Raw genomic sequence first — 14,377 nt, forward strand, 5'->3', positions numbered from 1 at the left:
TTCTGTGTTTCTCTCCCCGTATCGCTCACTCGTCTCTTCTTCTGTGTTTCTCTCCCCGTATCGCTCACTCGTCTCTTCTTCTGTGTTTCTCTCCCCGTATCGCTCACTCGTCTCTTCTTCTGTGTTTCTCTCCCCGTATCGCTCACTCGTCTCTTCTTCTGTGTTTCTCTCCCCGTATCGCTCACTCGTCTCTTCTTCTGTGTTTCTCTCCCCGTATCGCTCAATCGTCTCTTTCGCCCCCTGTCGGCGGCGGTTAAAATAGAATCACCCCGTCAAAATTGAAATCCCTTATTAATGTATTGATTATACGTCCGGGTCCGTATAGGTCTGCGTCTGGGTCCGGACCGCGGTCCGCCTGTTGCAGACCCCTGGACTAGGCTATTCATCGTCCTTAAATGCAGGCTTGAAGTTACACGTTACACGTTCCACAGCCACAATTAGTCGGTTTCACAAGTGTATTGAAAATCAAATAAATAGTATGCATTGGTATTACCAATGCTTACTATTTATTTGATACCAATTTGGTAATACAATTAATAAAAACAACAAGGTTTGGGTTCGTTCTTCAGATATGACTGTGACGTTAACTTGTAAGCTCAATAATGAACTCCAGCTCAACAAACCATATTGTAATATCTAAGTATCTATGTAATATCATCTTGAAATATGACATTAATAATTGTAATACACACATCTTATTGTGAGGTTGATTTCAAATACACTACGCTGCTCTTCAACACTACTTTGATGTTAGCTTGTCTACATACTCGAGCATAGCGAATTTAAATTAACCTTAGCCATGCATACAGTTACCTACATAATCAAATATCTCTTGCAAGGATGACCTTATTTTACCAACCTCAAACAGAAGCTGTTTGTTCTACAGTATTATCCCACTTAACGCTTAACACTTCTCTATTTCGTTTTAACTTGGAGGCTACGATTAGCATTGTTAGCACAGATGTAGCTATCTACCACTCGCGTACATGCTAACCCAAGCCTTAACATTCATTACGTAGCTGATTAAAATCATAAAAACATAAATGAAGTACTCAAATTTCACTTACCGCAAAACCGCATTCATGCACCATCTGTTTTAACCGCAGAGCGAGCCACAATAGTCCGATATAAGCAGTACTCAAGTTGTAAAAATAAATCAGGGGGCATGGTGGATTTTATCATATGGGGACATAATTTGTGCTGATAACCCGCAGAGGGTGGGAGACCAACCAGCATAAAGATAATTATTATACTCCTAAAACAACATGCATGTTATGGATGTTCAGATACTCCTGCCATTGCACTTGACCAAGGCACCTCAGAATTGGAGTCGGTCCCCGGGCTGCCATGGCACCACTAACATTTAGGGTCAAATGCAGAGGACAATTAGTGCAAACAAACTTATTTTCACTTTAATTTAAAGGGGGGGAGGGGATCAAAAAATGTGGTTATAATGGAAGTCTATGGTACAAATCTTGTAGGTTAACAGTCCCAACGTACCTTTTTGTTCAATCTGACATTATACAAAAAGTTAAAATGCACCAAAATCAATCTTCTCATTTATTATTCAGATGGATCAGCTGATGATACTAATAATAAAGTCAAATTTGTTTTTAGAATATTGAATTAGTGTATTTTTTCAAAAAAGCAGTTACTGGTATACGATCAAAACTGGTATCTAAAGGGTTAATTTTGTATCGTGATTCATTATGTAAATTAAACACTTCATGAAAAAATTGAGGAAGAAAATTTGAAAAATATGGATCCGTCATCATTTTATTGCAGTTCAAATACAAATATTTGATGTTAACATTCCCAATGTTACTTTTTTTAACAGGGCATTAAGTGATAAGATAATACAAAATAGGACCAATGTTGTCAATGGCTGCCTACTCCACTCTCCCCCATCTCATAGAAGTTTCCAAAGATTTTCATAATCATGCTTTTTGGTCTCAATTTTTCTGGCTCTTGCTTTAGGATTGTTAGCTAAGCAATGGCTTTGAAGCCAAGTATTGACATATACATCTGGTCTGAATTTGTTCAGTGGAGGGCCAACACACTTGATGCAAGGCTGACATGCTTTTTACCTCTAGGGAGCTTCTAGTTGTGGTTAAAATGTTCATCTGACTAAACCCACGTTCACACTCAGCTGTGGAGATGACCAGAGTGTTCACTGCTTGAAGGAGGGGTTTCAGCTCTTCTGGTGCTGGTGGTATCATTTTTTAACAGTTTTGAGTCTGACCATGTCAATATATTCCCTCATCCCTCTCTGAATTTGTCTGCCATTATCAAGCTTGAAAAAGGTGCAGAGTTGCTGTATTTCCTTTTCAGCATAACGAACTCCACACGCATCTGGCCAGCTAGACGGCTGCAGCACTTTGACGTTGTTAAGAAATCTCTGGTATTCTTCCTTGCTTCTCTGTTTACCAGGCAGGCAACCCATTCTCGTCTCAATACTAGCAGCCAAGGCATGAAAACAACGTTAGTGGTTTATTTCTCTGCTGTACCTTGAATTATTTGTCAGTGGCACTCCTTTGAATAGCTTCAAATCCCCTGCTGTCTGAGTCTCCTCTGCCCTTGGTCCAGGTTGCTGTGCCATTGACTTTAACACGCAGATCTGCCGACTGAGACTTGCTTCGGCCTTGGGGAGCGTCATGTTTCTGTCTTGAAGGGAGAGCGAGAATTCAGACAGCTCTTCTAAAGCATCATACATGACTCCAAGATTATGGACAAAGGTTGCATTAGAGAGGCGATTTGCTAAACCACTGAACATGCATCTCTCTGTTGATCTTCTTTTAGGATCAACTGAGGCATCAGAAAAGTGCTTGTGGAGCGCTGGGTACTGTTGCCATACAGCTTTAATGGTCCTATAACTGGATGCCACCCATCTAGTGCTGAGAATTCTCCCTATGTTCAGACACTGTAATGCAAGGTCCTCACAACATTCAGTGAGCTCGTGGTGGTTTTTGGCAGATGCATGATAGAGACTGTATATTTTGTCAAAGAAAAACTGGAAATCATTCATCCCTGCAATTTCCTCAACAGCATCTCCAACACTCAACTCAAGACGATGGTTCATGCAGTGCCACACCATCACGTTGGGAAACTTTTCAACAAGTTTGGTTGCAACACCTGATTTACTTCCAAGCATGACGGACGCTCCGTCTGAAGCAAAGCAAACAAAGCGCTCCTTCATAATAGCTTCAGAGAAGCCATGGTGTGACAGGTTATTCATCAGAGCTTGATAAATTCCATCTGCATTGGTAGCAGAAAGCTCAACTAGATCCAAGAAGAATGTTAGTGGCTCTTCACTCATCCCTAGGCTTGCTCTAATATAAATGATCAAAACTGATTTTTTACTGTCAGTTGTAGATTCATCTATCAGAACAGAACATTTTGTTTCACTTTGAAGGACTACTCTCTTTCTCATTTCACTTCCTATGTGTCGGCTGATTGTTGCACAGGAATAGTCTGAATGTAAAGTTCTTCCCATGTCAAGTCCATTCATGACTTGCAGATCAATATCAGTTGGTAGATAGATTGTGAAAGGCCTTGCGGATTTCACAATCTTGTAAACTGTGCGAAATACTCGATCAGTAGTTAAGAAGTGATCCCTCTGCATATCTGAAGTCAACGTTTCCATTATTTTTTCTTTTGCCGTTTCCATGGTTTTCTCAGCTGCTTGATGATAGTCTGACATTCTATGCTTGTGTATCTTCTTCCGAAGAGACTGCAGCGGTGCAGCTCTCGTTGCACCATAGGCTGTTACTTTAACTTTAGACCACTCGTCAGCAATATGCACCTGGCTCCCACCAGCTTGGCCCAACTGCTTTTATCTTCTGGCAAGTTAGACAACCAAGTTTTTGGTTTTGGCATATTAGCCATGGGTATTGCTTAGTTTTCTCTCTTAACATGTTAGATGTCCAGCATTCAGGGATATCTTGATCATTATTGCTCTCTCCCTGGTAACTTGGGCCATCAGAATCTGGGATGCTTGTTTCTTCTGCACTATCTTCTTCAGCACTATCTTGCCCTGCTGCTGCTTCCCCCTTTCTTTTTCTTTCCACTACAAAAACAACAAACAATAGTAAAACTAATTTGCCTCTTGTCCACTGACATAATGAGCTGTATTAGGCCAATTGAAAAATAACAGTGTCTTAACCCAACATGTAGAATTAAGAATGATCAAACCTGTTCCTCCTCGAGCTCTTCGCTCATGCTGTGTCATGTCCTGCTTCCTGGCCTGCTTCCTGGCCATGGTTGTCCTCTATGGGAGGAAAACAAGGTCATTATGGTTTTGATACAATGACTGAGAAGACTTCTTATGCAAACAGGTGACATTACTCTTCTAGTTGATTTTTAAGAAAACTACATATTTTCATTAAAATGCCCAACATTCAAGTTTGGATATAATAGTTTTGGGGCTGAAAAAGGAGTTTCTCACCTTCCTTTTAATATCACTATTTAAATATTCATATAACAAAATATTCTGTGAGTCTCCAGAGATTAATAGAAATGCCCAAAAATGCACTGGGAAAGAGTTAATTATCTTATAATTAATAGTTATCAAACCTTCAATTATGTTAGCTTCTGAATTCTCACTCCCAACTCGGCCTATGTTGACGTTATGTCAGTGTCCCTTGTCGTGTTCCTCTTTTTAACATGATTAGCTGACGTTAATGCTAGCCTAGTTAGCTAATGAAGTTCAAGTACTCATCTTTTAGCTAGCTAGCTAGCATTAGTTATCTAGCTAGCTAACACGAGAGAAAAACGTAGCTAAACTAAGTTGTTATTGCTGCTTATGTCCATATATTCCGCCTTTGGTGACTAAAGTAATGAGTAATGTAACTGATGTACTTATATGATTCTGTTTTCTTCAAGGTTGTGTCTTCCTGGTCGAATGTACTTATTGTAAGTCGCTTTGGATAAAAGCGTCAGCTAAATGCAATGTAATGTAATGTAATGTAATGTAATGACTAAGATTACTGACTCTCGACTTACCTGAAATGTTATTTTTAGTCTTTTTAAATATGAAGTCCCTCAGATCGCGTTGTCTTCCTGGTCGCTTGGCCATTGTGATGACCGTTACCTGCGCTAGTGCTGCTATGCAGCTTCTGGCATCAATCAAACAGGCGCATCACGGCGCTCTGGCGCCCTCTAGGGCACTCGCATAGCATAGCGTCAGTGACTTCGTAAAAATGTCATTGCATGTGTGCGTGCTCCCTCGCCCACAGTATTTTACTCAATATGCGCAAAATTAATGTTGAAATAGCAGTAATACCAGTGCCAAGTTCATTGATAAAATTACATAAGGGATGGAAAGGGGGGATGGCAGTTTTAGAAGGGGGATGATTTTTGACCGTTTTTATTTCAGGGGGGATGCCATCCCCCCTCATCCCCATTCAACTCGAGTACTGGATATAAGCATGGAAAACAAACAAACACGGCCGAGTTCAATTTATGTCCCCCGGATGAACTGAGCAGGCAGAGTCCCTGCTGCTAGCAGAGAGACAGTAAGCACTGGACAGAGCTGTCACTCAATGTGACCACGCCCTAATTTATGCATAACTTTAAGACTAAGACTTTAAGAATATTAATTAAACAGATGAGTTGAGAAAAAATTCACCCCCCAATCCATAGTCATGAAGGGGGGATCTAACTATACAGAGAATATGGTTTTTTGAACAACGATGTAAACATGTTTATTTCTGCTTTAAAGTTGGGCATTTTAACATGGGGGTCTATGGAAATTGCTCCCTTCTGCAGACTGCTCCTACTGGCCACTAGATGAACTGCAATTTGAGGCACTTCCTTATTTGCCTCCCTGCTCTGCCCCAGAGTTTGCCGCTTGGTTACAATGTGCAATGTGCATTTAGGGCAGTACTGACAGTATTAGGATGAACAATATATTGTTAACATTGTGTGCATTATGTAATGTTTAGGGCATTTTTGAGCTGTTGTAATGCGTTTGCACCTGCCGGCCACCATACATATATAACGCTGCTTAAATCCCACCAATCAAACCACCATACGTTTTTTTTTTTTAAATGCGAACAAATCTGTAAATGCAGAAAAAGGAATGATTCCGTTTTAATCCAGTACACACCAATGTACATTAGTAATCTTTTTAAAAGAGAACCCATCTGCCGTGACATTGTTACCGCAATGCCGTGACCCGGATTCGAACCGGGGTTGCTGCGGCCACAACGCAGAGTACTAACCACTATACGATCACGGCGAGCTACGATGGGCTGATGGCAATGATCCGCCAAAAACGGAATCATAGTCGTGGTGCAGCCAGAAGGCTCCATAAGTAGGTCTCATGTAAACGGGGTAAGATTAGCATTAAAGTCCATTTAACATCGAAATATATTGCTTTTATTAAAGTAATGACAATGAAAACGTTCACAAATCTACCGAGTAAAGTAAAAAGCATCGATTGATTAATAATGGGGATTTAATGCTTTGCTTAAAAGGTTACAGTTATGCAAAAACCCCATGACAACTGTTCTTGGGTGATTTCATGTAAGTGCTTTTATGAGACTTATTTGATTACTGCAAATACAAGTTTTGTTGTAAGAGTAACTTTTTAAAAGTGTGGTCTTCCAGTTACCCTTACTATTGTGTCTCCCTCTGGGGGGCTTTACGGTAAAACAAGGAAGTGCTGTATGTCAAATATTCAGATCGTTGTACCATTCTTTAGAAACATAGTCCACTAAATTAAAAAGGCAGGCCTACTGTAGCAAAAATATGTATATGTGAGATGGCCTTTTGTTAGCAAAATGTAAAGAAGGTCTATAAGAAAGTGTGTAAGAAGCAGGTAAGAAGGCGATATGGTGCAGGGAAAGTATCCTTTTTAGTGTTTTACTATTGTTATGTTTTGGATTAGCCAATTATGGTGTGTAGGACATGTTTCCCGCGGTAGATGTGTGTTAAATCCTGCATGGTGAACACTTAATCTACACATCAGTACAGAAACGTATAAAATCATTATTATTCTGCGGGGAAACAGCCTTGTTTTCAGCGTTGATAAGATGCGTTTTCCAGCCAATACAATGTTTGTATTTCGATGTATTTATTTCTTATCCCATAAAGACAGTTACAAGTAGCTGAACGGCGATTTGGAGTTCTGTCAGATAAATGTAAACAATACATACAATTATGATTTCTTAAAAAGTTATTATTTTAAAGCAGTATAACAAGAATCGACATGTAACGAACGTGTACGCTTTATTTTAGGCTACAGTTCACTACTTGAGAGTAAATATAGTCTGGGTTACATATTTTTACCACTGATAACGCCATGCTTGTTTTTAATGTTTAATATATGTCCATGGAGAAAAAAAGTTCTTATTTCTTACATTCACAAAACATTTCCAACAAAATATTTTTTTAAAATACAGCCCATCTGCCGTGACATTGTTACCGCAATGCCGTGACCCGGATTCGAACCGGGGTTGCTGCGGCCACAACGCAGAGTACTAACCACTATACGATCACGGCGAGCTACGATGAGCTGGCGGGATTCTCAGAGTGAAAACTTGATCTGTTGAACGGGATCTGAGCGGGGCTGCTGCATGACGTAGAGAGGGTGTAATTATTGGGGGGTTTTCTTCCCTTGTACGACTTTTTATTCATCTCTTATTGATTGTAAAACGTGAAAAACACATCGCTTGTACAATTTCATTCAATAATCTAGCCTCGGCCGCCTTTAAAAAAACATATTTTAATCGAGGTGACGTGCAGTATAGCTGGTCTTGTTTGCAAAATAGGGGCCTCTGGTGGACAGACTGCATGGGCAACGTGTGGCGCTTCTTTCATCTGATTGGCTGATTTAGCTGCAGACGTTGCAGAGCTTCCGGTTTTATAAAACAAATCAACGTGCTGGTTACCAAACTCAGACCTCTCAATAAACCAAGCGGATTGTAACTGTTTTGCGCCACAATTACGGTAAAGTGTCACCACAAAACTGTGCATCATGTGGCTATAACTCTTCCATGTACATTTTGGACACTTAGACAGTTGTTATCATGATATTATGCGTTAGTTGTATTAGTTCTGTGTCGACACATCTATGACATTATTCTGCTGTGTCTTCCTATTGTTCAAAACAGCTGAATGCATTTCATTTTAGGTCGAGATATTCCACATCACTACACGACTAAATTTCAAGCAAATTTGTGAAAAAATAAATGTACTTTTAAACTAATTATGTTACATTTGCCAGCATTGCCACTATACAAATATGCAAATACTACTGCAGTTTGTTTTAGACTTACTTGTAAAGCTGCTAACTTAGCCCCCAGTTTACTTTTTGCATTTAATGTCTGTGTAGCTACCCACATTTCACCTTCAGGGCTCAGTGCAATAAAATAAAAAAGTCTAAAGAAATGTCTGCCTCCTATGTTCACAGGCATGGCTCATACTTGTATTCACTGGTTCCGCAAGGGACTCAGGCTGCATGACAACCCAGCTCTGATGGCTGCTCTGAGGGACTGTAAGGAGCTGTACCCTGTGTTCATCCTGGACCCTTACATTTATAACAACACCCTTGTGGGTATCAACCGCTGGAGGTTTCTCATTGGATGCCTCAAAGACCTGGACTGCAGCCTCAGGAAACTCAACTCCAGGTAGAGACAAAAGGGCAACAGTCTCATAAATATTAAAACACATACACTTATTGTTATGTTGTCATATATTGGTGTGTTTGACTCCTTTAGGCTGTTTGTTGTGCGAGGGAAGCCTGAGGAAGTGTTCCCCAAGCTGTTCGAGAAGTGGAAAGTCACAAAATTAACCTATGAGTATGACACAGAGCCCTACAGCCTGAGCCGGGACAAAACGGTGACCACACTGGCCAAAGAACATGGAGTTGAAGTCGTCTACAAAATCTCACACACTATTCATGATATGGACAGGTATTAATCATATTGAAAATGTACACATTTTGGGGAGATTACACATTGTTTCCTTACAGTTTTTACTTCTTAAATGTCTGATTTCAGGTTAGTGTCCTTATATTATTGTCTGTCATGTCTTTATAGGATAATTGAGGAAAACAATGGGAAGGCCCCCCTTACTTATAACCGTTTTCGAACAATATTGAAGACTATAGGTAACCCTAAGAAACCCATCCCTGCACCAGCTATCGAAGACACTAAAGGTACTACGATCTACAGTGTGTCATGCCAGTGAATTGTTATAATGTCTTCATAGAAATAAACAGTAAACCAGTAAATGTAAGCATTCAAAAACATTTAAAGCTAACATACAGCTGTTAAACTTGAGCAGTGGTTGATTAAAATATAATTTGTCTTGTCACAGATGTGAAGACGCCTTGTTCAGAAAACCATGACAAGAATGATGGGATACCTACTCTGGAGGATCTCGGTCATGACACCACAACTCTGGGAGAGGAGAAGTTCCCAGGAGGAGAACAGGAGGCTCTGAGGAGATTAGACGAAAACATGGCAAGAAAGGTAATTTAGCTTGAATAATTATTATTTCGCTGTACACAACTGAAAGGCTTTTGACACTGAGACTCTCTACTGAGTATAACATGTTCATTTTAGAGAGTATTTTACACTTGATTAAAGTCTTTTTCAGAAATAAATATTATGACAACAACCTATATAGCATCTGTAGAGTTGTTTAGGGCTCCTTTTCAGTGGGGAAAGTACTGAGATCCTTTACTTAAGTAAAAGTACTTCTACCACAGTTTAACTTGCAAGTAAAAGTCCTGAGTTGAAAATGTTAGTTTAGTATTATCAGGTTATTGTACTCAAGTATAAGTTATCAAATTACTTGAGTAAATGTTCTTAGTTAAATTTCACCACCGCTCCTTTTACAGAAAACTGTGTCAAAGAATGTTAATGGTTTGTAATGTTGTTAAATCTTATGTTGATTTATATTATATTATATTTATTTAAATTGAATAACATGTTCTTGTGAGACTCTTTGGACAGTTTTCCTGAATGACATTTTCAACCTTTTTAGCTCCAAAACGTTGTATGTTTGTATGATTCATTGTTAATACAATCCTTTATCAACATAAGGGGAATACTGGTTGCATTCATATACTTTTTAAATAAATATATAACATAAAGATTTATATTTAACAATAACTAATTACCCTGGGAATGAAAATGTACATGTCTCCTCTTTGATATATTAGCTCCAGCTGTTTTCTTACTCCAGGATTGGGTGTGTAAGTTTGAGAAGCCGCAGACTTCTCCAAACTCTCTGAGCCCCAGCACCACGGTCCTCAGTCCATACGTCACGTTTGGCTGCCTGTCTGCACGCACCTTCTGGTGGAGGGTGACAGAAGTCTATCAGGGGGTGAGTGTCACCATGGAGGTAGAGTTTTTGTAGGCAGTATGCTACTGAATGAGTAAGGCTGTGCAACTGAAGGTTTCTTACATTTAAACAAATTAGCAAGATGCTACGCTGTACCAGAACATGTGTTACAACAAGTTTAAGTATTGATGCATGGCCCTAATTTTGACATTTAAAAGTAAAATGAGTCCGACTGTTATGTATATGTGTTATTTGCAGAAGAAGCACTCGGAGCCTCCAGTTTCCCTGCATGGCCAGCTGCTGTGGAGAGAGTTTTACTACGCCGCTGGTGTGGGTATCCCTAACTTTGACAAGATGGAGGGCAACCCCGTATGTACCCAGGTGGATTGGGACACAAACCATGAATACCTTGCTGCATGGAGAGAGGTAATAAGACTATTTAAATGGACATGAATGAAAAATGGGAAATTATATTGAAAGAACAGTTTTCATGATAATTCAGAAGCATAGCTTATTTCCTGGATCATCAATGTTTCCTGGGTGCTCTGTATGTCCTGTAAGGCTCGGACTGGTCTCCCTTTCATTGACGCCATCATGACTCAGCTGAGGCAAGAGGGCTGGATCCACCACCTGGCCAGACATGCTGTCGCCTGTTTTCTCACCAGGGGAGACTTGTGGATCAACTGGGAAGAAGGGCAGAAGGTGTGTAAATATTTAAAGTCTCCACTTCTTCTGTATGTTAAATAATGCACGGAGCTCACAATCCATAGAGTCCTGTGTTACCATGTGCAGTTCACAAAATAACCTCACTATATTTTCTGATGAAATGTATTTTCACAATATATACCAGACTAACCTTTTAGATATGATATAAAGCTGTTTGGCACTGCAACATACTGCAAAGTACAGATATAAAGATTAATACTTGAAATCATCAATCTTTGTTTATCATATACAGGATTTTATCATTATCAGATTAGGTTTTCTTGCCTATTTAAAAACGTTACACATCAAAGTCTGTTTACAGTGTTGGGACTGCTGCATGACTATACAACTATGTAGGGTCGGTTTTATGGGGTTCATTGTGTGTCTTTATTATGCAATCAATACATAGATTCGACAGCAAACCTATCGACACTGCAATTAAAATAAAATGTTTTATTCCAAGGTAAATACATGTGTTTTTAAAAACATATTAATTCATATTTTTCAAAGTGCAATGCTAAATCTGTTGAGTTTATCTTTTCACATTTTGTTCACGGCTCCTGAAGGTGTTTGAGTATCTTTTATTGCATGGCGACTGGGCCCTGAATGCTGGAAACTGGCAGTGGCTCTCAGCGAGTGCCTTCTTCCACCAGTACTTCAGAGTTTACTCCCCTGTCGCATTTGGCAAGAAGACAGACAAAAATGGAGATTACATCAAGTAAGATCACAAAACCAAACAAACTTAAATTGTCACAAATAATAGTGATTCATATGAAATAATTGTACCTTCCCTCTACTTGATAGAAAGTACCTTCCTCTTCTGAAGAAGTTCCCAGCCCAGTATATCTATGAGCCTTGGAAGGCTCCGCGCAGTGTCCAGCAGGCAGCAGGTTGCATTGTGGGTAAAGACTACCCACAACCTATTGTACAGCATGAAGTGATCAGCAAGAAGAACATCCAGAGGATGAAGTTAGCTTATGCTAAGAGATCCGCAGAGTCTGCCGAATCACCAAACCAATCACCCAGCAAAAAGCAAGGTACTGCAAGAAATGTGTACTTGTCTCAGGGGTTTCACTCTTTAGCCGTTAGTCATGTTTACATAATGTCCTGTCTCTTCAATTCTTCTCTTTATTCTTTTCTTCTAGGTGTCAAGCGAAAGGCTAAATCCGTCATTGACATGCTGCAAAAGAAAGACAAAAAATAATAATGGTACACAAAATAAACTATAGTTATACCGCATTGTGTGGGCTGAAAGCTTGGGACACTTTTTTGTGTATACATGTAACAGATGTAAATATGCAGTGGGGTTTATTGAATTTTTTCTGTATAATCACACAAATTCTGTGTTTTATATTATTTTATTCTGTGTTTTATATTATTTTATTCTGTGTTCTTCATTTTATTGAATGATAAATACCTGGCAAGGTCGGAGATCAGTGGGCGGAACCTCTGAAGTGTGGTCGCTGTGCTCAGGAGTTTTTTGTTGTGAGGACTTTCCCCCCTATATATTGTGTCCCTCACGTTTCCTCTGCCTTTTCGTAAAATGTTCCATGTGAGAGGAGTCATCGTGAGGAATTGATGTAAAACTGATCGTTTTTTATCTGTTGTCAGTCATTAAACAGAGATCGTCTCAACTTTACGCTGGCTCGGGTCTCATCCATTATCAACACAATGCAGAGACCGCTTAACCACACCGGTTACATACAGACAGTGTAATTTGTCTGTTTCTTCTCCTTTAACTTGTTACTGTTTTATATTGTATCTATGCCAATATTTGTAAAAAGTGAGTGAAAGGGTATACCAAAAAAAAATATTTCTTGCATGGATATTGAGGTGAAATGTATAAGGATTTATGGTCTCATCTTGTATGAAGACTACAGATTTTTAAAGAAATCGGGTTGTATCTTCAGCACCTTAAAGATTGAGTCTTTCTTTTTTTATGGTTCGTTTTTTTATATGCAATATAAATAAATTCATACAAAATATAGTTTGTCACAATTGTTGTGATTTTTTTCAATGGCCCTGTTTACAGCTTAATATGATCAGTTTCTCTGTCATCACTTAACGTTCATGTTCATCCGTTTTTCCTGCAATATAGTGAACATTGAAAACACACCTCTTCTCTTTTTTATTATAGCAGCGAATGGCAGAATTCAACCCTAGCCAGTACACTTGTGGTATTTTGGAGCTCTCACTATTACCACTAGAGGACACTATAACTCCACCGCTGATTGTTTTTTTTACTTTAGGTAGTACAACTGTATATCATTCATTTAGTGAACTGGTCAATTCGAAGTGACTTAAAAAATATTAGATAATCAGCCACTAAGCCACAGGGGTCAGATCAACACTGTGCAACAATTATATGAAATGCCTGTAAGAAAACTTATCTTTGCAACATTTTGCATATTAAATAATTTCTAGATTTAATTATTATCTCCTTTAGGTGAAGTAACATTTTATTTAAGAGTGCATTGATTTAAATTAAAACACATTTTTATGTATTCCTAAAGTGTGTGTGTGTGTGTGTGTGTGTGTGTGTGTGTGTGTGTGTGTGTGTGGCACGGCACGGCACGGCACGGCACACACAGCTGTCCTCGGAGGTTAAGTCGTCTCTTGTTTCTGCTTCCTTGGAGCTGACACTCGTATGAATATCCAGAAGATGATGTCACAGCCTCAGCAGCGGGCCAGACGGCCGTACAAAGCCAAGCTCAGTTTCCACAGAGACCTGTCAAACATCAAAACAAGCTGCTGTCCAACTGGCATGCTTGTGGGGGTACACTTGGCACCGGGTCACCCTGCCAATAAACTCCCAAATAACAGGTCTGAACAGAAATCAACATCCCATCAATTATATATTGTTATTTGATATTTTTCAGGGACAATAATCGTAAAGTCAGTATACTATTAAGCATTCTATTTGTGGTGCTATAAACATGTTAAGTTGTCCCAAGCCCCAGAAAAATGTATTTATATGATCAAAATCCCTTTTATATGTCCCTCCACCGCAGTTTGCCCACCGCTGTGCCCCTCCGTGTTGACACCTCACCTCTCACACCATCTTGGATCTCCGTACCTTAATATCCCAGTTGGATTTGAACAGCATGTTCCCAGGCAGCTGCCGTTTCATGGAGCTTAATTTATTTCAGGAGTTTATCTGCTTCACGAGCAGCAATATCCAACAGATAATTCACACTTTCTACAATACCAAGTTTGCTAGATTGGAGAGAAAAATCCATCTGTCAATGTTTACAAACCTTTGGCCTTGACAACATGGCAGGTTCATTAGAAGCATTCATTAACACATAATGCAGGATTAGCCAACAGAACACACTCAGTATTGGCTACTGCTCACTCAATTAGTTTGTCACCTCATAAA

The 14,377-nt window shown here is 39.4% G+C and overlaps 1 protein-coding gene and 2 non-coding genes across 3 annotated transcripts; 1 reads left to right on the top strand and 2 right to left on the bottom strand.

Moving 5' to 3' along the window:
* Positions 1-6,166: 6,166 nt before the first annotated feature.
* trnah-gug lies at positions 6,167-6,238 on the bottom strand. The gene has a single exon. It is a non-coding gene; the product is annotated as a tRNA-His (tRNA).
* Positions 6,239-7,431: 1,193 nt separating this feature from the next.
* On the bottom strand, positions 7,432-7,503 carry trnah-gug. Its single transcript has one exon. It is a non-coding gene; the product is annotated as a tRNA-His (tRNA).
* A 343-nt stretch (positions 7,504-7,846) lies between these two features.
* Positions 7,847-12,917, top strand: cry5 (cryptochrome circadian regulator 5). Its single transcript, XM_034232210.1, has 11 exons — positions 7,847-7,950; positions 8,414-8,630; positions 8,721-8,915; positions 9,042-9,160; positions 9,322-9,476; positions 10,195-10,335; positions 10,552-10,719; positions 10,855-10,995; positions 11,565-11,716; positions 11,803-12,035; positions 12,144-12,917. The coding sequence occupies exons 2-11, from the start codon at positions 8,416-8,418 to the stop codon at positions 12,200-12,202; spliced, it is 1,578 nt and encodes a 525-aa protein (XP_034088101.1). The 5' UTR covers positions 7,847-7,950; positions 8,414-8,415; the 3' UTR covers positions 12,203-12,917.
* Positions 12,918-14,377: the final 1,460 nt, after the last annotated feature.

Source organism: Gymnodraco acuticeps, unplaced genomic scaffold (genome assembly GCF_902827175.1).
Source record: "Gymnodraco acuticeps unplaced genomic scaffold, fGymAcu1.1, whole genome shotgun sequence".
NCBI lineage: Eukaryota > Metazoa > Chordata > Actinopteri > Perciformes > Bathydraconidae > Gymnodraco > Gymnodraco acuticeps.

Excerpts from the sequence above, each read along its gene's own strand:
- cry5 (XM_034232210.1), top strand. The coding sequence starts at position 8,416 with ATGGCTCATACTTGTATTCACTGGTTCCGCAAGGGACTCAGGCTGCAT. Across the intron at positions 10,720-10,854 it reads ACCTTGCTGCATGGAGAGAG|GCTCGGACTGGTCTCCCTTT; the intron begins GTAATAAGACTA and ends ATGTCCTGTAAG. Across the intron at positions 12,036-12,143 it reads ATCACCCAGCAAAAAGCAAG|GTGTCAAGCGAAAGGCTAAA; the intron begins GTACTGCAAGAA and ends CTTTTCTTCTAG.